We start from the raw sequence: 26001 nt of genomic DNA, 5'->3' as shown, positions 1-26001 counted from the left end.
AATGTGAGCGTGCTTGTTTGTCTCTATATGTATCTCTGTGATAGAGTGGTGACCTGTCGAGGGTGTCCCCTGCCTTCACCAGCTGGGATAGACTCCATGACTCTAATGAGGATTGAGCGGTGTATAGATAATGAATGGATGGATATTCAACCCATAAAAAATGTAGCATGAACCTCTAACTGGATCTAAGTTGTAATCTGTACATAGTTGCATGTTTTTACACCTTTTAACCCTAGGTTGTTATGCTATTACCCCATATTCAGTCAATAACATCTACAACACTGTGAGGCCAAATTCAATAACCTCATGAACATGTCGATTGGTACAGATAGAGTACACGAGCGTTTTTTGAAACATAACAAATCTCTTTTTTAATCACTAGCCCAGAGTGAGATCTGAAAACTCCAGTAAAAACTGACAACTTTACTTATGGCACGGACATTACATGAGTTTTGCTTACACCCAGACACTTTGAATTACAGAATAAATAACCTAATAACAATGAGTCATTGGCACTGATGTTATTGATCTTGTTCTAAATATTCTCAGCTGCAACTCCACAAAATCTGATGCAACCAAAATAAAACCTAACAAATGCTGGAGTACCAGACTGTATTTTTTTGAGATGAAATCTTTTAAAATCTCGACTAGAATTCATTAAAGAGAGATCAGAGTTGAGCATTTTGACCATCAGACTAGAGGCTATGTTTGGTGGACACCAAACGATACACATCATTACACACCACCCCCACCATGATGCATGATGGTGGCAGCATCATGATGTGGGGATGCTTCTCAGGAGCAGATCCTGGAACTCATAAAAGTAGAGGGTAAAATGAAAGCAGCAAAGCATAAGAAAATCCTGGGGGACAACCTGATGCAGTCTGCAACAAAATTGCGACTTCGGAAATGTAACACCTGAAATGCCTCTCCACCTAATAAAGGTTTGTCTTTTCATCGTAACGCTGTCTCTCTGCTATTTAGACCAACTACTGCATGACTCACCTCCTCCTCCCTGTCATCACTTCATCCTCCTGGATGGCCGGGGAGTCTTAATCAAAGCGTTATCACCCACCACCACTAGAAATCTAAACTCTAGAAGCCTGTCCTTTGTCTGAATTTACTGTCAAAAACATTTCTCTCTTCTTACCTAAAATATCATCGTACATGTCCAAATGTTGTCACGTTTGTCTTGGTGCTGTGTGAATTTCTTTGCGTCTGGCATGGAGAGCACAAGTCAGACGTCCCTATTTACCAATGATACACACATATATCAGCTTTGTGCATTCACACCTAATGAAGTTTGGGCTTGAAATGTGTCACTCTTCCTAAATATCCTAATAATAAAGAAGACCTTGTAAGGAAGGAAGCAGAATGCAGTGTTGTAAGATTCTATTTTAACAGAAAATATAATGATGATTTATGACCAAGATACAAAAAAGTAAAAAAACAAAACAAAACAATAATAAATAAAATAGAATAAATAAACTGTTGCTGCAAAGTGAGCTGATGGAAATGTCTCAGGAAACTTTTATGGTGCGATTTCAAACACAGTGAGTGCATTATGAAAAGGTAGCTTAATGCATGGGCAGAGCTTTTAGCTTTTAGCCTGCTGCAGTCTCTTTATACTAGATCTTCACATTGGCTTTGAGTCAAGTAAGTAATAAAAAGAGTGTAAATTTAGAGCACTTAGTTCAATCTGTCTGAGCACTTTGCCTTCAAATCCAGCAGCGACCACTTTTGTTCGCTTCCCCATGGAAAATCACTGACACCAGTGCATGCAGGTGTCACTCTGTTCTTAAATTAACACCTTACTAGACATCAGACCACTTATAGCACAAAGTGTCTGGAATTAAAGAGATATGGACACTGAAAATGAAAATAGGTTTATTCCATAAAAAATCAATCACTGCATCCCACCTGATCCCCTCAGAATCAGCTGTTCTTTTATGTACAGAAACCTCAGTTTATTAAAGAAGCCCTTTGAAATTTTACTTTCATACTATGAATATGTTCAGAATAACAGGCCCTTGAAGTACACAGAGGTGAGTCCAGATTTCATCCTTTTTAATTCACACTACTTTTTCCAGCATTTGTGAGTCTCATAACTTCCGAAGTACAAGAGATAGAGATATTACATGTTCAAGGCTGAAAACCAGATTTGGGCACATTTGAATTTGACATTAACTCCAGGTGTCCACAATCTAAAGCCTAAATCTCAGTTTTTTGGAAAAGTTTTCTCTATAACCAACTTTGAGCACCAATATTATGGGATATATCGTAGTTTGACCAGCAAAACTGCACCAGTTAATGTCTATGACACAGATAGTGAAACAAAAATTAGCATGTGTAATTAGGACAAATACAATTAGCATGCATTCTCTTATAATTCACTAGAGGAGAAAAAAATCATTTTGAGTAAACTTTCAGGAGCCATATTAAGATCAGAAAAAAAAGCCCAAAAATGTACTACAGAGTTTTGACTCAGAACTTATTTTCTCTCCCACTTCAGCCTTCTCACTTCAGGACTTGGAAGATTTATCCTTCCTAGTTGAAACTAACTCACCTTGAGCCTGGCATCTTATGCACTGATGCGTCAGTATTAAGAATTTTACTTACTTAGCATTTGTTTATTAGTTATTGAGGATCAGAAATCACGGCACTATAGAATGTGGCCATTTAATATGGATGTACCCACAAACAAAATGACCTTGTGCTGAACACAGGGATGTGTTATGCATGTGTACATTATGTACAGGTACCGAATCATGTGACCTAACTATGTAGCGGGTGGCGGGAATTGATGGGACTCGGAAACACCCCCACAATTTAATCAACTATTCCTTGTATCATTTCTGACGGATACATCATGATAAGTCTGCAATGGTCGATTTGTAGTAGGATCACAATCATGTTATTGTCACCAGGCAGCTGACGTAGTGTTCACTTGTCATAGTTACAGTGAGGTCGTGCCACTATCTTGCAAATAATATGGAAATCTTTATCAAATCCGTGGATCCAGACTATAAGCCGCATCACTTCCAAAATCTAATCATGTCATTTCTGACCTTCCCTGAAAATTTCATGTAAATCCATTAGTCTGTTTTTGAGTAATGTTGCTAACAGACAGACAAGACAGACAGACAGACAAACCAATGCCAGTCATCACATAACTCTGCCACGTTCCTTGGCGGAGTAATAATATACCATGAAACTACATTTGGCAAATGATATTTTGTACTTTCAGTGAAGAAGAATTTTGAGTGCACGTATTGTTGCCATTGTACTTTTACTGACAAACTGTCATAACTCCACTAAGGAACACTGCAGAGTTATGTGGCGATCAGCATTGGTTTGTCTGTTAACAACATTACTCAAAAACAGATTAACAGATTTACATAAAATTTTCAGGGAAGGTCAGAAATGACACAAGGACCAATTGATTAGATTTTGGCAGTGATGCAGTTTACAGTCTGGATCCACAATTTCTGTGTCATTGATAACAACACAGCGTCACTGTAACTATGACAACAAGTGAACGCTACGTCAGCTGCCTGCTGATGATCACATGATTGCGATCCTACTATGAATCAACCACTGTAGACTTATCAGGACTTATCCATCGGAAATGACACAAGGAATTAACAGCCTTGGCGGAGTACTGCTCTCTCTGAGTACTTTTCTAGTTTCAGTTATTTAAAACTGACGGTTCTTGACTAAAATGTGTGTGCTGTGAGTGTGTAACCTACCAAACCAAGCCTGCTGGTCTCCTTGAACTTCAATAGCCAGTCCAAAGTCAGCCAGTTTCACGGCTGCATTCTTGCACTTGCTGGCCAGCAGCAGATTCTCCGGCTGCAGGAGTTACACAAACACCAAATAGCAATGTTAGGAACTGATCTTGTATGAGTGTTACCAGTAGACTTTTACCACGCTCAAAACTTCATAGTTGTGCCACAAAAAAAGAAGAAAAAAAAAAGGAAACAAACTAAAGAAGTTTCCTTTCATACTCCTGTTCAGGGGTTTGGTGAAGAAAGCTAATGACAATACAGTCGGCAATATGATCACTTCTACAATCTCACCAGGTTGGACCAAAGAGCAGTTCTGAATCACAGTTAACTCCCCACACCTTTATCTGCCTTCTAAAATCAATAATCTCCATCACTTTAATAATTTCAGTCAAAGTCTTGTACAGTAATAATCTGACCAACAGCCTGTGCAGATAAGAACACTAATATTCAGCAAATACCAACTGTATCTGTAGTAATTTTTATTGCACCTCTTGCAGGGATGTGGAGGAGTTTTTGGTGACAACCTGAAAGACCTTTTAAGAAGCACCAAAGGAAATTCACCTGCACTTTCAGTCTCTATATGGTCATTTCTGCCTCTTTATGGGGTTTTTTAATCTGTTTTTAGTAATTTTCCACCTCTTTGTGGTCATTTTTTTGCCTTTGTGGATGTTTTTTTTTCCTTTAAGGCCTCTTTGTGGTCCTTTTTGTCTCTTTGAGATTAGATTTCACATTACTTTGGCTGTCTGGCACATCTGTTTTTGCCTCTCTGGTCAGTTTTTGCCTTTGGTCTCTTTTTTTGGCCCTTATGCAGTTATAATGCCTATTCATGGTCCTTTTTGGCTATGTTGTCATTCTTTTGCCTTTGTGGTCAGAAAATACCTCTTTGTGGCTGTTTTGTTGTAATTAAATGTCTCTTTGTGTTAACTCTTTTGCCTCTGTAGTTGTTTTTTGCCTCTTCGTGGTTGTTTTCTTGACTCTTTATGCTAATTATGTGTCTTTTTGCATCCAATTAATTTGCCTATTTGTGATGCTTTTGGCCTATGTTGTCTTTTTTGTTACTTTTCAGTAGTTTAGTATCTTTTTGCAATCATCTTTTGTGATTTTTGGTCTTTTTTTGTCTTATTGTGGCTTTTTTTCCTATCTGTTTTTGGTATCAACCCTTTGTGGCCGTTTTTCATCTTTTTGTGACTGTTCTGCACCTCTTTTTAGTCATTTTTATGTAAATTGGTTGGAAAAAAAACAAGAAATATTAACAGTCACACTGGACCTGAAGCTCTGTATGAAGTGATTGTTAACATTTCTTGTTTGCTTGTGGCTGTGGGATTGTACCATTAATCCTGTTCAGTAATCCATCTATGACACTTAGGATCAAACTATCACCTTCTGACTGTGGAAAGTGGGACACCAGGAAAAAGTTACCTTCACTTGGTTATGGTTTTTTATAAGCGATTGAAAGGAAAACTGAAAAAGGGAAGAGAAACTGCTGAGATGCGACAAATTAAAGATCAGAAGAACAGCTATGGATGCAGCACACGCACATTCACAGCAACACTCACATATTCTAATACACACAAATGCGCACACACTGAGAGGCTGCAACAGACAGATGGGACTTGTGTATAAGCCATTTTTTTGCCATTTGTTTTACTTGAGGATGACCAAACACAGCTTGTCTGCTTGCAACAGTCGTGTCGCTACTCAGACGCTGATGTAACAGAAATCTGACAAACACAGTAGAACCAGAACCAGCAGCTCTTTATGCAGAACAAGTTATTGCTGATAGGGATTGATCTGTGCCATGAGTTGCGAATCTTTCCAACACAGTGGCACACAAACAGCTGCATGTGGTTCCAGCTGCAGGACAGTCATCATGTCACCTTCTGCTGATTGATTCAGACACTCAGAGAACGACTGACTTCATAACAGGGAGATATAACAAGAGCAGCTCCTAGTGTTGAAGTATAATCTACTTGTTGAAGACATAATGAGAAGTAAAAGCTCACTGGGTCATTCTTCCTCAGATTTATGATTAGGGTTAGACTATGAGATGATGTACATTTTTGAATTTGAACCTATATTTGTTTTTGAGAGACAAAGCAAAAATGTTACATCATTTTTTAAGTTTTGATTTACTAAGTCAAATCCATAACAATAAACTTTAAAATGCCGAAATTATGACACTGCATTTTATTCTGTAATGAAATGTAAAACACACACACACACACACACACACACACACAGACACACACACACACACACACACACACACACACACATATTTAGTTAAAAAGTCTAAAATACAATCTATTAAGTCAAATTTATGACATTACGTCAAAATTATGAGAGAAAGACAGCATTATACGATTTTTAGTTGTGGGGTAATTTATTTTTTTAATGAGATAAAACATCAAAAATCAGAGATTAAAAAAATCTAAATATTGATGTAATAACTCAAAAATAAGAAACAGTAACTGAGGTCCAAAAATATCACAAAGAAGTCAGAACTGTGAGATTTAAAGTCTATATACTTCTTAAAAGTTTTTTGGCCTGTTTTGGATAGGTGCAGTGGAGACAGATAGGAAAGGAGGGAGAAGAGCAGGGGGAAGACATGCAGCAAAGGGCCGTGAGTGGGAATCGAACCCAGGCTGCTGCGTCGGGGACCAGCCCCTCTGTACATGGGTCGCTCGCGTAACCCGTTGAACTATCCAGGCACCCCAAAAGTCTATATTTTGAAGTCAAAAAAATGAGAATGAATTTTGACAAAAGAAATTAAAAATTTAGATAAAGCCCACTTATCACCTAGTAGGATAAAAATATGAGATAAAAATGCGAAAATGCTAAATTGTGAGATTAAAAAAAAGTCAAATTTTTGACTTCAGAGGTTAAAACTATGAGATTAGGAAGTCAAATACTTCAGAAAAAAAATGGAAAATTCTGAGATAAGCTACATACTAGATAAAAATTATGAAGTTAAAACTCAAAATTGTGAAATAAAATGTGCCAATTTTGAGACACCCTTTATTACTGTGATATTTAACTTCCTCTCCAGACCACATGAATCTTCACTGTCTGTACTTTACTGCAGCCTGCTGGGAATCAAACGGGATTCCTCGACATATTATGTGTCTCCCGACTTTCAGTCTACGTGATTTTTAGCCGTCTTTCATGAACAACTAATGAGAAAACATCTCGGTGACTTTTTCTTTGTAGTTACTTAATAAACCCCCATGAGGGAAATCATCTCACCACAACCTAAGACCTTCCCCATCTGGCCTCCTCTGTGTGGGCAGACTTTAATCCAGGTCTGTAGGTGACTGTGAATGAATTGTGGGGTTCCCAAAGGAATCCCACTGCATTGATACCAGGAGATCTGAGGCCAACATGGGCTAGGAACATGCTCCGTATGGCTTTATCTATGTATTGGGAGCATTATACCAATAAAATGACAATCAGAATGGTGTTTTCATCTCAAAGCAGTTCACAGATGTGTTTCTAGCTGAAATAGTTATTTCAAACTTACTACAAAACACACACTAAGCATGTTATAACACATTTTAATTCAGTAGTAAAACAATGAAAGGGCATTTTTATGTTTGTTTTTACGTGTTTGAAAAACATTTTTAAAAAATTTTAGAACGGTTTTTGGATAATTCCTGTATAATAATAATAATAAAAGATTGTAAACATATCTTTACAGTGTGTGATGAAATATTTATTACAGTGTGGGTTTACACAATAACTTTATGAGGTAAGACGTAAACAAATATGAGATAAGAATTTTAAAAAAAAAACTTTGACTATGGTCCAAAATAACAGTAAAAAGTAATATTTGAGAGATTAAAAGTATTTTGTAATTATTTAACTTAATAATATTGGAATTTTTTAAAACATTCTAATCTTTGATTGTATTGTACTCAATAACAAAAGATAGGACCTGCAACATTTTTCTTTACTTAAGGCAAAACTAGAAAGAGACTAGAATAAATAAAATGTAGTTAAAATATTTTTGAGGCAAAATGTGTTGAAGAAATTGCAATAGAAGGTTACAATTTTGACGTCAGAAAATATAACAATTTATTGTGAGAAGTAGAGTGAAAGTCTTGCTGTTATTTATTAAGAAAGAGGCCAAGGTTTATATGACTTTTAGTGTGTTAATATCATCGATTGATTGTTTAGTTCCTGCTTGCACAAAAAAAAAAAAACATCAGTGATACAACCAGTAGCATATTAATCTACTCACTTGTAGATTTTTGCTTCAAGGAAATTTTGATAACCACAAATTAAATTCAAATATTGTCCTTTGAAGCAGATAATAGGTTTCATCTGTAGGACACAACATTGGATTTATCAAAGCTCAGGTTTACATTTATTTTTATCGTGCTTATAACAAACTTGAAGAGCAACTTTATTACCGACTGAAAGGAAATATTCTTGGTTGAAAATGTAAAAATGTCAGCTGCACCTGTAACCACCCCCAGCAGTGGTGTCAGAGTGTACTAACAAGACACCTTAACACCCCTGCAGTGAGGCAAGAACTTAAACCACTGAAGGTCAGCAAAAACTAGATTTCCAGCTGCTGTTAAGTTGCTCTTCCAGTTGAGGTGCATGCACAAGACTTCAGCTTAGTGACAGCATCTGCTTGCACGCATGCATGTAAATAAATCAGGCCCACAGACGTGCACAGACATGCTGGCTTCAAAATAGTTTCACTGCACTTACCAGCCGTTAAAATCTAGAACAACAGTCACATTAATAATACAGCTACGGAGAGGGAGGTGAAGCATCTGTACGGTGAATTAGCTCTGAAAAGAGGCAACGTTCCAACCCTACTGGGTCGCCATCAGGCAATATGACTAAGATAGTTACACTGCCATTCAAAAGTTTGGGGTCACCCAGACAGTTTCATGTTTTCCATGAAAACTCACACTTTTATTCATGTGCTAACATAATTGCACAAGGGTTTTCTAGTCATCAATTAGCCTTTCAACACCATTAGCTAACACAATGTAGCATTAGAACACAGGAGTGATGGTTGCTGGAAATGTTCCTCTGTACCCCTATGTAGATATTCCATTAAAAATCAGCTGTTTCCAGCTAGAATAGTCATTTACCACATTAACAATGTCTAGACTGTATTTCTGATTAATTTAATGTTATCTTCATTGAAAAAAATGCTTTTCTTTCAAAAATAAGGACATTTCTAAGTGAACCCAAACTTTTGAATGGTAGTGTATATACTGACACCAAAAATTCACAAATAGATCAACATCAAAATATCATCAATGTCTGAGCCAGGGCCATGAAACACCACCAATGGACTACTGAAGACTGGAAGAAGGTATTATAGACTGATGAATGAAAATATGAAATCTTTGGTTCATCACGCAGGATTTTTGTACTCCATCGAGTAGGAAAAAGGATGGTTCCTCAGTGTGTGACATCAACTGTCAAATATGAAGGAGGAAGCGTGAAGGTCTGGGGCTGTTTTTTTGGATCCACAGTCGGTGACTTGCACAAAGTGAGAGGTACTCTGAACCAAAACGGCTACCATAGTAGCATACTGCAGCGCCACGCAGTACCCTCTCACATGTTCCTAGTTGTTCAGGGGTTCATCCTACAGCAAGGCAATGAACCAAAACATAAGTCCAAGCGATGCCAGAATTACATTAGTAAAAAAGAACAAGATGGTAAGCTTGACAACATGGGGTGGCCAGCACAGTCTCCAGACTTAAACCCCATGGAGCTGGTTTGGGATGAACTGGACAGAAGAGTGAAAGCAAAGCAATCTGCAAGAGCCACACATTTATGGGAACTTCTGTAACAGAGTTGTGGAAAGAACGCTACGAGTGTGTTCAGCTGTTATATCTGCTAAAGGTGGCTACTTTGATGAGTCAAAAGTTTAGAATACATTTTGGTTTCTAAATTGATTTTTTTTTACTTCATTTGTTTATTTGTTTATGCTTTCATTTCAGACTGCAATGAGACATTAACATGAATAATTTCAATTTTTTTTTTTAAAAAAGGAAAAATTGCAATTTTGATCTTGACCCATTCGACTCAATTGAGAATACAGTCACATCAGCATGTTACCAGTATGGCGTTTATATATTGTATGTTAGCTCTTAGTCATGGTGGCCACTTGCCTGAGAAAGTAGTCTTATCCAGGCACATCTGGGAAATAGAATTCAATGTGCAGACGTTCCACTTTTTAAAAATTCTCTCCTCCTGCAGCTGACCTAAATATAGTGTGTGATGTCTGTTCTGCTGGTTTTTACAACTAAACAACCAGAACACACACACAGAGACACAGACACACACAGCCCTGCAGGGAACTCACCTTGAGGTCTCTGTGTACCACCCCCATCTGATGGCAGTGGAGCACGGCCTCCAGGATCTGCTGGATGCAATGACTGCATGCAAACAGCAGGGGGAGCAGGTTAGTTCGAACACATTCAGCCCCCAACTGTCACATTCATGCAGAGGCAGCAGCACACATTCACAAGATCGCATTCTTTGGAGTCGCACACACACACATGTATTCATGTATTCTGCACACTCACACCGCATTTGCACATACAGACACAAAAAAGTGTGAAGAGCGAAGCTGTCTGTGAACTACGCAGGGAGAAGGTGTGCAGTTTGCTATTTTCTGTTTTTGAAAAAAGTGCCAAACATTAGTCAGGCAGTGTAGGAGTGAGCTGCAGCTCCGTGTGGGAGACACTGTGTCTAACCTGCACATTTCTCTGTGTAATTTATTCAGAAACAGCAGCAACACCGTCTTTGAGGAAGAGATTCAGCAGGCTTTCTGAGGTAGACACTGCTGTGCTGTTACTCCACTGACCTCTACTCTCTTTCACTCTTTCTCATGCTTACTCACTCACTCTTTTTCTCAGAGCATGATATGTCTGCTAGGACCCACAGGAAATCGGAATTCTAGTTCAGACCGTCTAAAATAGTGCAACGAGTCCCAAAAGCAAAACCTGGAGACAGGCAGACTGGCAAGGAGGGACGGACAGACAGACAGACAGACAGACAGACAGACAGACGGCAAGCACAGGCAAGTTTCTTTGAAATCACAGGCAAAAATTTGAAATAGTCATATATAAGACAAGCATGTAAAGAGCAGCCCTTGTACAGAGGGCGCAGGGCAGTCCAACACAATGAGGCACACACACACCTTGAGGTCCCTGTGCACTATGTCATGTTGATGGGTGTAAGACACACTGTCTAGAATCTGATGGATACAGTGACTGTGGAGACAAAACAACAGGGTGAGGAGCAGATAAAGGAGGCAACACGGGAGGGAAAGGGGGCAGATAGGTGGAATAACAGAGGATGGATCAACTGGTGGAGGAGGTTGATTTCAGGAGCAGGTAGGGGGAAGATTACACACATATTCCCCAACACACACAATCTCTAGCTTCTACGTACAGATGTTTGGTTTTATTTCCCCAGGTCTGCAGTTATGTCTCCAAGATTTACAAAATGCCACAATACAATGTTGGCAAACTAACAGCGTGCTAAGCAAGGTAAATTCAGTCATAACACATGTATTTTTTGTTTGTGTTTGAGTTTTCTAAAAAACACAGCCTGGCAAGCTTTGTGGAATTGCTGTCATGTCGCTGACTGAACAGATGGGAGCAATAACATGGTATTTCATTGTTTGATGACCTAAATCAGAAAAAGGAAGAAGAAAGAGACCACAGTAACCGTGTTTTCATTCACAGCATATAAAGCAAAATTTAAAGCTAATTTTTGTGACTATTTTGGCTCTTTTGTGGTCCTCTTCTGCCTATGTTGTTGCTATTTTTACTCCACCAAAGAACGGCAGAGTTATGTGTGATTTCTGTCTCATTGCCAGATAGCCGCACAGCATCACTGTAACTATGACTACAAATGAACACTACGTCAGCTGCCTGCTGATGATCACATGATTGCGATCCTACTATAAATCTACCGCTGCGGACTTATCGGGATGTATTCGATGAAATGATACAAGGAACAACTGATTAAATTGTGGGGGTGTTTCCGAGTCCCATCAATTCCTGCTGCCCACTACATATTTAGGTCACACGATTCGGTATCTATACATAACGTACACATGCATAACACACACCTGTGCTCAGCGCAAGGTTTTTTGTTTGTAGGTACAACTATATTAAATGGCCACATTCTATAGTACCGTGATTTCTGCCACAATTTTTTCAAGATTTCAGCCATCGGAAAGATACAACGACTGAGCAGCCTTGGTGGAGTACTGTGCTCTCTCAGTGCTTATTTTGTTGCCTTTGTGGTCATTTAGCATTTCTTTGTGGTTGTTTGTTGCCTTTTGATTGTTGTATTGTAGTAATTTAACATCTTTTTGTGTCATCATGGCCACTTCATGACATTCTATCATTGTTTATAAAACTCCAAATTACAGTTTCATGGCAATCCATTTCTCCAGATGCATCACCAGCATGGGATAGATACTCTGACCCAAAGTGACTGACAGGTTCTTGTATGCATAGATCTCACTGTCAGTGTCAGGTTTCAATTAAATTATCTTTTCTCAAACTGTGGCAAAAATCTGAGACAGATATAGTATCTTAAAACCTGGACACATAGAACCAGAACAGTCCATATGTCTGGACAGCACCAGAAGTTCAGGAGAAAATACATGGGTTGTTTTTTTTGGTGTTTTTTAGTACATATTTGGGTGAACTGATATTTCAACAGGGTGGAGAAAGAAGGGAGGGATCGAGCAGTTCTGTGTACAGATGGAGTGCAGAGAGGAAACTGTCAGTGAGATTGTGTTGGACAGAAATCAAGCCATGCGAGTCACACACCCACACATAAACACACAGAGTGACACACACACACACACACACACACACACACACACACACACACACACACACACACACACACACACACACACACACACGTGTAGTTTATGCAAAGAGAACAAGGGAGAGTAAAAGCAGATGAGGGGGAGATCAGAAAATAACAGGGAAAGTAAAGGTGAAGATTCCAGAGTGATAACATCATTTACATTTCAACTTAAAATCCTACATTGTTCATCAGACATCAAAGCATTTCTTCTTTTAACCTCAAATTGGTTTCAACTGGCGCAAATAATTCAGCATTTTTACAGCATTAACTGATTGCAGGCAGGCTTGTTTCACTCCTGTGAATTGTTTTCAAGTTCCTAACGTGAAATGAATAGCTGCCTGTTAACCAAAAGTCTGTACCATACCAATGCAGCTCTCCAAAATATTAGCAACCTGTCAGTGTAAATATACAAAATTAGGAGTTAAAAGATGCTACCATTGGTGTGCAGTTAATAAAAACTTCCAACTTTTACATGTGAACCTGAAATTTGGTTTACTTGGGGACAGGAAATGTGAAACTTACTATGTGGTCTCAGTGATGTCCCACCCACAGCTTAATCTGATTGGGTAGATGTCACGAGTAATAGCCAATCAACACTGAACACTACAGTGGTACAGACAGAGCACATTTGTAGAGCAGAGCTGGAGCTGTGTTTGGAAGGTGAGGTAGCAAAAACTGCTGAAGTTGTAATAAATTGTTTCATCATTATGCTAAAAAAAATGCTAGAATAATTCAGTTGTTGTTCATAACTCGTTAAATTGTTAAAATCAGCTGATCCCTTGTCTGGAGTATGACTTTGTTTTGTTTGATATTTTCTTAATGATATTATCCAGTTGGGAATTTGTTCTTTAGCATTGTTTTGATTCATTTCAAAAATAAATAGAATTGAAGAAGTGTTTTTTTAAAAAAAGCTATTTTAAAAAAGGGTAAAGTGGTGTTTGCAAGTACCTTAATCATTTCAAGTGCTCATTATAAATAAGAAGTTGGTGATAACTGGTGGTCACACCCAAATATATGTTGTCATAATATTCTATTAAAAAGTACATTTCAAGATGCAGTTTGCTGGACGTCTTTTTGCACACATACACTACCGTTCAGGAGTTTTCCACTTAGAAATGTCCTTATTCTTGAAAGAAAAGCATTTTTTTCAATGAAGATAACATTAAATGAATAAGAGATACAGTCTAGACATTGTTAATATGGTAAATGACTATTCTAGCTGGAAACGGCTGATTTTTAATGGAATATCTACATAGGAGTACAGAGGAACATTTCCAGCAACCATCACTCCTGTGTTCTAATGCTACATTGTGTTAGCTAATGGTGTTAAAAGGCTAACTGATGATTAGAAAACCCTTGTGCAATTACGTTAGCACATGAACAAAAGTGTCAGTACTCATGGAAAACATGGAATTGTCTGGGTGACCCCAAACTTTTGAACGGTAGTGTATTTAAATCATAAGTTGTGAAATAGCGAAGTAGGTCAGTGTCTTTACTAATGTCTATATTAACTGCAAGGACAGTATATAATGGAGTGCATACTTTATACTATTAGAATGTACACTGATTAGCCATAACATTAAAATCAACTGGAAAAAATTGTGTAACTTCCTCTGACTTCACAGACCTGTGGTAACTTTGTGTCATTTTATGTCTCTTTTGTGCTATTTTGTGTCTCTTTGGTGCCATTTTGTGTCTCTTTGTGGGTATTTTGTGTCTTCATAGTCAGTTTGAGTCATTTTTTTTGTACCATTGGTGCCTTTTTGCATCTCATGTGTCATTTTGCATCTCTTTATAGGTATTATAAGTGTCTTTGTGGCAATTTTGTGTCATTGTTGGTGTCGATATTTGTAATATTTTGCTACAGTAGCTGTTCTGTTGTATCAGACCACACAAAGTAGTCTTCGATGACATATTGGTTCATCACCTGCCCTTCTCCTTTTCTCTGATTCTAACTCAGCTCATTTTATTGCACCAAATGCTTACACCCTTGTGTAAGCATTTATATTGCCTAATTCTCCCTTTCTAGGTGTCTTTTGTTCCTGTCAATGCATCTTTTACTGCAATGTAAAGTCCTGCACCACTATGGTAAAAGTATAACCATGGACAGAAGTAGAGACACTCAGAACTGTTATTGTGTTTAGTTTATTGATGAACTCCCTCCACCTGTCAGTATTTTTTAATGTTGTGGCTAATCAGTGTCAATCTTCGTCTTTGTGTTTGTGACCCAAAACTGGGATTTCAGGGTTAATTTAGTGTTGAAGGACAAAATTTGTGGCATTCGGTATTTACCAAGTTTCAAAACCATCAATGAACTGATCCAACGTACAGCTGGAGATCAGTCACATCAGGATTGAAAACAGCTAAATCAGTTCATGTCACGTGCTTTTATCTCAGATTACAACGTGAAAAGGGGAATCTACTGCCCTGAACAGGACAACAGGTGGAGCAATAAATGGTCAGTACCATCAGCAGGAGTGAGACACAAGAGCTAATAAATCCATTCACTGCATTTTTTCTTCCTCCTTTTAATGTTCCGGTCCCCTTCTTTTCTTTCCCTCCCTACATCTCTCTCTCTCTCTCGCCTCCACAAACCGCCTCCACACTCAAATTGATTAAAGTCTACCTCCTGAAGGGGGTTACTGTGTGGGCATGTGTGCATTTTTTTTGTGTATGTTTCCATCTGTCTGTAAATTCTGACTCCGGGGAAAGCTCCTCGACCTCGATTTGCAATTCACAGAAATACTGCGCAGAGTTATTATCCATCAGGACCTGCAATGGTCACCAAAAAAAAAAAAAAAAGTGTCAAAATTGTGTGTGTGCTAATGAGAGAACCGAAGTCTCCAAGCTGCTGGAGGACTGCAGAGGCTGGAGACATGGAGGGGATGAAGAAGAAGAAGAAGACGAGAGGAGGAGATGAAAGGGAAAAGGGCCATGGGTGAGATTTACTGATGGGGTTTACCTGGCATCTGCTTCACTGTAATACTCCCTGGCCACAATGTCCTCGAACAGCTCTCCTCCTGTCACCCTGAGAGAGATGGAGGTTAAATTATATACATTTTCTTTTCACTCAGGCATGCACACACACACACACACACACACACACACACACCGACAGGAGGGGGATGTCCTCATTAGGGGGAAACCCCGGCTGCAGGATTCACTCCGACTGGGTTGCCATGGAGACTGGCTCCAGTGCGGGGGAGTCTAGCTGTATCGGGGGGGGGGGGGGATTGCCTCGGAAGCGGGGGGGTGAAGAGAGAAGAAGGACAAGGGATGAAGAGATGCGGATATGGAGGAGTAAAGGAAAGCAAGGGAGGAGGCAGATGCAGCAAAGGAAGGGAGTGGAAAATGAAGCAGCAGGGGAGAGAAGGAGGAGGGAGGAGGAGAGAGGAGGGGGGAGCAAGCCAGTATTGCAGAGAAAGAGAAGAAGAAACAGGAAGGAAGGATGGAGGGAAAGTGGAAGGTATGGAAGGAACTCACAGGTCAAAGAGGAGATAGTGGAAACCTTCCTCGGAGATACTGTCATGGAGACGAACTGCAAGAGAGGCATCGCAGGAATTAGATCTCTTTGTTCTTCAGCGCATGTTTTCATTATCCTTCTGCTATAATGCACATAACTTATTATCCCTTAAATGCACGGATGGTTTTTCAAACATGCCTGCACATCTCAGGTCTGTAAGCACTTATATAAAGTAGATTAAAGCAAATATTTAAGTCCCACTGTTAACCCTCACATTTTGCCTCACAGTGGGCTCATTTTTCACTGCAATATAAAGTCCTGCACCTCTACGAAAACAGCACAACAAATGCTAGGAAGTACAGAGAACTTAGAAATGTATTTTGTGCTCTGTGACACAGTTAAAAGCAAGGAGGCCAATCACGGCATTTTTTTAGCTGATTGGTATCAGCTCAAACCTAAGCCCCATTCTTTCACAGAAGCCTTTGTTGTGTCTGTATTATGTAGGAAATGGTATTGGATGTAAACTAAACTTTAAAGGACTCAGACTGGATCGAATGATTGAGATGACCTCAGTTTAAGTGCTGTGAAATATTTAAAAAAAAAAGCAAAAAAAAGAAGATTTGTTTCTTGGATTATTATTTTTTTTGAAAACTTTTAAAACCTGGAATCAACATGTCCAACATTTTCTCTCCTGTTGTCTCTTCTCTGCTCTGTGAAAACACAGCCTACGTTTCACCTGAAAACTCTGAATTTGAGACTGTTGGTCACAGCTGTGCCTGCCATGGCTTCTTCTCTGCTGCTTTGAGGAGAATTTTTTGTTTGTTACACAATCTGGTGCAAACAGTTTATTTATGGTGAAATTTTAAATGAGAAAAGAAGAATAAAGTGATTTTGATGAAGATTAAAAGCTCTCCAAAATTATTATTATCATTAGTAGTAGTATTATATTTTAATATTTAAATTCAAGTACATAATACAAATTTATGAGCTACCTAAAAGTTAAGTTTGAGACCTACAAACACATTAAGGTTAATGTTACAGAGATGGTGGTTGTGATTGATGCTTCTAAGCAAGAGTTGAAAGCCGACATAGAAAAATAAAAAGATGATCAATGCTGTAATCGATCTGAGTGGACACTGTACAGCAAGATCAAAAGAAAATATAATCAGGATGTAATTACATTTTCTCCAAACATATTTTCTGTTGCAGTGCAATTGTATATAAACTACACTTCAAAAGTTTGGGGTCACCCAGACAATTTCATGTTTTCCATGAAAACTCACACTTTTATTCATGTGCTAACATAATTTCACAAGGGTTTTCTAATCATCAATTTGCCTTTCAACACCATTAGCTATCACAATGTACCATTTGAACACAGGACTGATGTTTGCTAGAAATGGGCCTCTGTACCCCTATGTAGATATTCCATTAAAAATCAGCCGTTTCCAGCTAGAATAGTCATTTACCACAATAACAATGTCTAGACTGCATTTCTGATTCACTTAATGCTATTTTCATTGAAAAAATGCTTTTCTTTCAAAAATAAGGACATTTCTAAGTGAACCCAAACTTTTGAACGGTAGTGTAACTCATTTCTATGAGACAGAGTCAAACCTTGTGATTTCAACATTTAAGTGTCTCACCAATGTTGGGATGTTTGAGCAATCTGCAGATCCTGGCTTCTCTCTCCAGTTTCTGATGATCTACAAGACAGCACCAACATGTCAGAGTCAGACAAAGGAGAGGGAGAAGAAGAGCTGGAGGTGAACTGACAGGTGAACATTATAGGTGTTTGTTCCACAAATTACTTAATGAAATTTAAATGCATCATATTAATAAATTGAATTTAGTTCAGTTTGTGGTGGTGACTGTTTTCAAGGTGATCGACAAGGACACAACAGACTTCTTCACATCTGTTTTACATAAACACACACACATAGCCATGCACACACACACAATCACACATGAAAACAGCCTGAAGCTTACAAATGTCCCAGATGCCCATTTAACCACTATTTGCTGGAGAGGAGACAAGATGAAAGGAAACAAGGAAAGAAGCAAGGGGAGAGGAAACAAGGAGACGTGTTGGTAGAAGTCAAAGAGAAGATGAAGTAAGAGAAAAGAGGAACAAAGGTGGGAAGTGGACAAGAGGAGAGGAGACAAGAGGAGAAGAAACATGGTAGGAAAGGAAACAAGGAGACATAACCGGCCGGAACAGCATATGTTGGGAGCAGTGGTGGCGCAACGGTTAAGTCTCTGGACTACTGATCAGGTCAGAGGTTCAAACCCCGATGCGGCCACTGTTGGGGCCCTTGAGCAAGGCCCTTAACCCTTCCTGCTCCAGGGGCGCTGTACCGCGGCTGACCCGTAGCTCTGAATCCCCCAATCGGAGAGAGATGCGAAAATCAGAATTTCCCCTCGTGGGATTAATAAGGGATAATAAATAAAAAAAATAAGGAGCTGATGTGAGTCGAGTGTCCTGCTGAGAAGAGATTTTCAGGCTTTGGGCTTCTCTTAGCCTGACAGTGAGTCCTGCCCTGCAGCTCAGACACTGAGCTCTGTGTCAGTCAGGACAAACAAACATGGCTGACAGATTCTGTCCTCACAGAGCAGACAGCAGCACAGAGGAAGGCTTTGCTTCAGACAGGACAGACAGTCCTGAATGTTGTTTTTAATAAAGGTGGTGTGAGAGTGACGCTGCCACAGTCCCACCCATTGTCCCCGTTCAGTGAAAACACCACTGCTGCTATTTATGGATGCTTTCTGAGGCATTTTCATGTTATTTGATCAGTATTATATTGGGAGAAGAAGGAAAATGAGATGAACTAACAGAGAGATGTCTAAAATAGCACTTTAAAGGAACAGTGTTCAGCAGAGACATGATTTTCTCCTGCTCAGGTCTAATCTTGTTGCCATTTGTTGAGGATAGAGTTGATTTTTGCTGCTCGGATGTGTTCTGTAAATTCAGACTGAAGCCATCATCTGCCTCTCTCCGAGGAACAGACGTGAAGGCTTCACACGCTGGAATTAAACAAGCGCTAAAATATGCTAATGTGAGCCTTCAGATCTGGGACACACACATGATGATGATGATGATGAAACAATGTCTCTGCTTGTTCCTGAAACACACTTTACAGGAAATCTGAGAATTCTCTCACCTCTGGCTGAGAGCTTTTTGGTGTTGATGATTTTGGCAGCATACTCTTGGCCTGTGCAGAGTTTGACACAGCGGCGCACCACTGAAAAGGCCCCCCTGGGAAACAAAAGACAGGAGACAGGAGGAAGAGACGGGTCAGCTGCCATATCAGCTTCGTCAGCATCAAAAGGGGCATCTCAGCTATCAGGCTGACCTCGCAGCCGTCCTCGACGCCTCCTCTGGATCTGAGTCTGCATGCAGGATCTGATGTCGTGCAAAGGTTTTAGGCACTTTGAATTCTTATCCATCAAGGAACACCATCTGTGATCAATGATAAAACTGACTCTACAGTCCGACAACAGCCCAAATCGTTGTCTGAGATACTCAACCTAACCCCAACCTAGCCTGTTATCTCTGCAACGCTTAAAATATTCTAACTTACATTTTAAAAATAAAATAAAAATCTTATTTTTATTCTATTTTTTATATTTTATTAAACTAATTTATGCTGTTTTTCCTCAAAAATACAAAAATTTCACTTTTTGAAAGAAAATGATCATTTCTTGATCTAGAAAGATGGCTAAATAGATCCACAAACTTCTTATAATTGTATTTAATAGGCAAAAGTTTTAAATTCAAGTTTGATATTGTAAATATATTTCTGAAATGAGATACAGGTGACAAACAACAATAAACAACATATTGGGTCTGTACTTCTATTGAGATCTGTTTGTTAAATGACAACGATGATTCTTTGGCACCCAGCTGCCAGAGTATTCCATTTTTTTTTCTTGCAGTTCTTTTTTACAGTTTGAGTCCTAAAGTCAACCATGGTCAGGAAATATTTTATTTCATTTCACAGTAAGGAACACTATCTAAACAGGAACAGACATCAAAACATGACCCATTTCTTTAGCAGCAGCCCATTTGTAAATAAGGATTTCACTTTTCACAGCATTTGGTGTCCAACAGACAGTGTGGAACAGGTCATAAAATCAAAACAAAGGCAATAATCTACAAAACATACACAGTCTCTCCAACAACAAATTGAGACTTTCATTAAAGTCTCATATTCATACTCAGGTCAGTGTGCCAACATAACAATCGCTAGCAGTGGTAGAATGTAACTAAATACACTTATTCAAGTACAGTGCACAAGTATAATTCTAAGGTATCTATACTTCAGTATTTGAATTTAGTGCTATTTTGTTCTTCCACATCAATACATTTCAAAGGAAAATATTGCATTATCTTCTCCACTAAATTAATCTGACAGCTTCAGTTACTGATTATTTTGAACATAAGATAATATAACAAACTTTAAAACACGCAGCTACAGATTGAGCCAGTTGTGTCCAACCATTTTCTTATTTCTTATTTCATTATCCCAAATATCAGTAGTCAGTGTCATTTCGCTTGTTATCAGCAGCTCTTGGCACTTATGTCCAACTACTTCCAACAGGGGCTGCACAGTGACTTGGTGGTTAGCACTTTCATCTTGCAGCTAGAAGATCCCCTGTTCATGTCCCCTGTTCATGTGAGTCTAGCCGTTTTTGTCCAAGCATAGTTTTAGCCTGTGTAGTGGCTGCTTTTGTTATTATTCTTTAGAGAGTTTTTAGTCTGTGCTTTGTTTTGTAGAATTCCCTCAGTTTGAACTGGAGTTGGGTTTGGGTAGCCTATTCATTTCTGTTTTGCATCCTTGGTTATCTGTACATTCAAAATCTTAAGTTGATCCTTTTCTGCCTGCCGTCTTTGTGTCTGCACTCTGGGTTCAAACCTGACCTGGCTAGCCACCAGCCTGGTGACACCTTGCCTGCTCCTGAGCTAGCGGGTTCACAGCCTGCTAGCACCTCACCCAGCTTTCCACCCAGCGACCTGCCGGAGCCTACCCCCCAGCTTTCTGTTGAGCCAGCTGTAGGGAGGCCCTCGCGTAGAAGGCGCAGCTCGAAAAAGCGCCGAACCCCGCCACCTCTTGGCGCCATGATCTCATCGCTCCCCTGCGTTGCATAGGCCTCACCTTCTGTATTGGAGGGGCCTGACGCCGCGTCACCCCCAGTCCTGGAGGGGCTCGACGCCACCTCACCTCCGGCCTTGGAGAGGCCTCGTGCCGCCTCGCCAGTTCCTGCCTTGGAGGGGCCTCGTGCCGCCTCGCCAGTTCCTGCCTTGGAGGGGCCTCGTGCCACCTCGCCAGTTCCTGCCTTGGAGGGGCCTCGTGCCGCCTCGCCAGTTCCTGCCTTGGAGGGGCCTCGTGCCACCTCGCCAGTTCCTGCCTTGGAGGGGCCTCGTGCCGCCTCGCCAGTTCCTGCCGTGGAGGGGCCCTGTGCCGCCTTAGTTCCTGCCATGGAGGGGCCCTGTGCCACCTCAGTTCCTGTCGTGGAGGGGCCTCGTGCTGCCTCAGTTCCTCCAGTCCGTGTGGGGGCCGACGCCCCGTCTCCAGTCCTTGTGGGGGCCGACGCCCCATCTCCAGTCCTTAAGAGGCTTAAAGCCTCCTCTCATGCCATGGTAAAGAGTGTCCATGTCACTTGGGACAGAAGCCGGCCGGGGCCTGCTGAAAATCCCCCCCAGCCAAGAGACAATGCTGGATTCAGCAAACGCCTCCCCTGGCACGGTGGCCGCCCCAGCACCGAGGGGTCCCCCTGCGGTGGCTGCCCCAGCACCGAGGGGTCCCCCTGCCCTGTCCCCAGTGGGGTCCGGTTGACGTCAGATCATCACCTCCTCCACAACGGAGCAGTTTACTACTGCTTTTATGAACAGCATCCTATACACGGAGGCTGGTTTGGCCTCTACACCTCACTCAGATGATTTAATTTCCTGTTTTCACTCCACCGCTCTGACATTTTGGACACTATCGCACCTTTTAGGACTAAATCTGCTCAAGTCAGATCAGATCTCTGGCTCAATGAGACCACCCGAGCCTTCAGACAGTCCTGTAGGCAGGCAGAGCACCGGTACAGGAAAGACAAACTTCTTGTGTCTCTGCAGGTACTGAGGGAGAGTCTGGCTAACTATCAAAAGGCAGTGAAAGAGGCCAAAAGTGAATATCTGTATAACATAATCTCTACCAGCACTAACAACCCGAGAGTGTTATTCAGCAAAATTCAGTCTGTAATCAGCCCCCTTGGCAGCACTTTGATGAATGTGTTAGTATCTACTTGTGAAAGGTTTTTACATCATTTTGTGGACAAGGTGGCTGCAGTCAGGATGGGCAATGACAGTAATGCTCATGGTGCTGATACATACATTCCTCCTGCACCCCCTGCTGTTTTTGAGATGTTTGAACCTGTGTCCTTGTCTTCACTTTCTGAAGTGGTTCTGGGGATGAGACCCACTAACTGTCCCCTAGACATTATGCCACCTAATCTGCTCAAACAGGTCTTTAATACAGTGGCCCACTGTCTGCTTGCTTTGATAAATAGCTGCCTTAATTCTGGATCTGTCCCAGCTGTCTTTAAACATGATGATAAACATTGATATGGCACTGTCAAAAATGCAGCATTTTTTTTTTTTTTTAAACAAATGCAGCATTTGTTTATTAGTTAATGATGATCAGAAATCATGGCAACATAAAATGTGGCCATTTAATATAGATGTACCCACAAACAAAATGACCTTGTGCTGAACAAGGCATGTGTTATGCATGTGTACGAATCTTTAAGTCATGCGTACCGAATTGCGTGACCTAAATATGTAGCGGGTGGCAGAAACTGATGGGACTCGGAAACACCCCCACAATTTAATCAACTTTTCCCTGTATCATTTCCGATGGATAAGTCCTGATAAGTCCACAGCGATCGATTTGTAGTATGATCACAATCGTGATCATCAGCAGGCAGCTGACGTACTGTTCATTTGTAGTCATAGTTACAGTGATGCCGTGCTGCTATCTCGCAATGAATCAGAAATCTTTGATAAATCCATGGATCCAGACTATAAGCTGGACCTTGTGTCCTTTCTGACTTTCCCTGAAAATTCCATCCAACTGCATTAGTCCATTTTCGAGTAATGCTGCTAACAGACAAACCAACGCCAATCGTCACATAACTCAGCCGCGTTCCTTGGCGGAGTAATTACATAATGGAAGCTATTTAAGAATGCAGTAAAAAGAATATATTTAGAAATTAGAACTTACAATGTGTGCCAAAAATATCATACTAAAAGAAATATTAGTGTAATTTAAGTTTAAATTTAAGTGTCCTGTATCATAGAGTCCTGACCTGCTTTGTGGCACTAAGCACCAGCAGCCAGTTAGGTGTCTCCGTTCATACCTGACACATATATCTGACACATGAGTAAATTCAACAATGTTAGTGACATCAAACAGGCAAGAATTAGAGGAAGGAAAAACTGTGTTTGGAGGATACATTCTGGAACTGTGTGTGTTCTGGAGTTTTTATGGCCACATTTGCTCATCAAACCCAGCAGAGACCAGCAGAAATAACCACCTCTGTCATCTTTCAGAGCTAATTTTATTGCACCCCAGTATTGTTACATAATGAAACACTCACACTCCCTTCAGAGCCCCTGCCTCTCACAAGCTCTCCAACATGCATACATTATGGGGAGACGAGGTGAGTAAGCATTGACACTGGCTGACATCCCACCGTGTGGTGGAAAAGGCGGCAGAGCTTCAACATGACAGGGTATCTGCAGGGCAGGTGGGAGTCAGGAGGAGGGCTGGATCTGGGTCCAAAATCTGCATTAGTGGGGTCTAATCTATTGTCTTGTTCCTCTGCAATAGTACATTCCTTCCTATAATATTAATATTCATCTTCACGATTGCTCTATCTGCAGATGAAAAATGTAACACGGTTGAAATCAACAGAAAAAGCTCATGAGAAGGTCACGTGTCAAGTTTATTAAACTGCAGTGTGTGGACCCTGAATAACTAAAACTAAAGTCTGCCTCTAAGAAATGCAGCTCTCAGAATTGTTGCCATCTCATAAGCTAAAATCATTCAACACACAAGCTTTACCAACACAGAACTCCATTGAGAAAATTTCCAATTTTGCAAGAAAACCCTCAAACATCGAGCAACTGAAGGAATTTTCCCATGAAGAGCGGTCACAAAACTAAAGAAGCTGATGTCAGAGCCTGGTGAACAAATATGGAGAAGAACTTTAAGAACACTTAAACCAGCTGTGAAACATGATGGTGGAAATGTTATGGTTTGGAAATCCCAAACCATTCACCGTTTCAGGGACTGGGCAGCTTGCAGGCATAATGATGAATTCTGCATTATATCAAAGAGTACTTGAAGATAATGTGAGGCCATCTGTTTGAAAGTTGAAGTAGACGATTCAACAGGATGATGATCCAAAACACACGAGCAAATCTACCAAGGCTCAGAGAGAAGAAAGTGAAAAATTAGGGAATGGCTAGGTTAAACCACAGGCTTGAATTCCTTTGAAATGTTGTGGGCGTGCTGCAAGAAAACAAACATTATGCAACTTAAAGAATTTTGAAAGAAAAGTATATAGTTTGAGTTAAAATGTGAAATTTCTTTTCCATTTTCTGGGTTACCAGAGTGACAAGTTATGCATCATCTAATATATGACTGACTGACTTAAAAGGAACAACAGTGAAGCAATAAAATAGACGGCAAAGATATGACGACAGGAATGCAGTTTAGTTGAATAGAAATGTACCATATTGGGGCCAAGGCTGTAAACCCCCATTTTAAAACGTACACCTTTACAGCATAAATAAATAGGTTTACAATGTGGTACAAAAAAACGGGTTTGGTTTCTGGTTGTTGATGTTTATACACACTTGCAACTGGAGGAATTTTGAGGGAACCAAATATTTCTGCATGCTTATGGGTGGGCAGTTTTGCAAAACACCTATTAAAAAATTTTTCTGCTAAAGGTTTTGATAATAGCTTCTAATGTCAAGGGTGGAGTTATTTTTCCACAGAAGAAAATTACATATGTTGATATTTTCATTTGATAAATGATTGAAAAAGCAAATTTTGTCATTCATGACCACTGATGACGGGTGAATTTCTGCATAATTGTAAACTGTATTAAGGCATAAAATCAGAATTAAGGGCATGGCTACTTTGAGTTAAAGATCTATAGCCAAGAGATGTTTTCATGACCCACCTCAACTCCACTCACGCTCCACCTCTTTGCTTATTTTCAGATTAGTAGGTAATATAACAGCTGAAGCCACCACACTAAGCTTCCCAACAGCTGTTTGGGAAACCTATGGGTGATGTCACGGAGGTTTATCCATCTTTATATACAGTCAATGCCTACAACTGAAGGAATTTTGCATTGAGAGTCTTTATATATCGACAAAACTGCCAGATAATTACGGATAATTATGAAAAACAATTACAAAAAGTTATGTCTGCTAAAGGGGGCAGTACTAGCTTCTGATGTCAAAGGTGTGGTTACTTTTCCACAGAAAACGATACCAGCTACTGGTATTCAGTAAGTGATAAAACTAATTTCCCCTTTCATGGCAACTGTGCATGACGTAACATAATCATTTAAATTGCATTGTAGGAGCAGAATAGCGCTAATGAGTAGGAACCGATTTTGTCTACTTAGGTGTTCCACCTAGAAGGGCAAGTTATTTTTTGGACCCTAAGGCAGGAGGTTGCAGTAGTTGCTGGTTTTGTTTGTAATTTATTAAGAAACATCTTCCAGTTAATTTGTGATGACTGACAAAAGAAAACAAATCAACCAAATATTCAAGGGTCAGTTTCGTCTTGGACTTTGATACACAGAAAG

General features: G+C 40.0%; 1 protein-coding gene across 9 annotated transcripts in view; it reads right to left on the bottom strand.

Annotated features, from left to right (window-relative positions):
* Positions 1-26001, bottom strand: part of LOC111570198 (calcium/calmodulin-dependent protein kinase type II subunit beta) — a 77175-nt gene that overhangs the window by 48669 nt on the left and 2505 nt on the right. For 7 of the 9 annotated variants that reach the window (XM_035949341.2, XM_023272822.3, XM_035949345.2 and 4 more), the window contains exons 2-7: positions 19287-19381; positions 17772-17831; positions 16146-16200; positions 15625-15690; positions 10126-10198; positions 3750-3852 (exon numbers count right to left, since the gene is read on the bottom strand). In XM_035949341.2, the coding sequence (XP_035805234.1) occupies positions 3750-3852; positions 10126-10198; positions 15625-15690; positions 16146-16200; positions 17772-17831; positions 19287-19381 (452 nt within the window). Of the gene's footprint in view, positions 1-3749; positions 3853-10125; positions 10199-10965; positions 11039-15624; positions 15691-16145; positions 16201-17771; positions 17832-19286; positions 19382-26001 lie in introns of all 9 variants that reach the window. The other 2 variants (XM_035949339.2, XM_035949343.2) reach the window with 1 other exon arrangement.

The sequence above is a fragment of the Amphiprion ocellaris genome, chromosome 17, assembly GCF_022539595.1.
Source record: "Amphiprion ocellaris isolate individual 3 ecotype Okinawa chromosome 17, ASM2253959v1, whole genome shotgun sequence".
Taxonomy (NCBI): domain Eukaryota; kingdom Metazoa; phylum Chordata; class Actinopteri; family Pomacentridae; genus Amphiprion; species Amphiprion ocellaris.
This window is presented reverse-complemented; position numbering and strand designations above follow the sequence as displayed.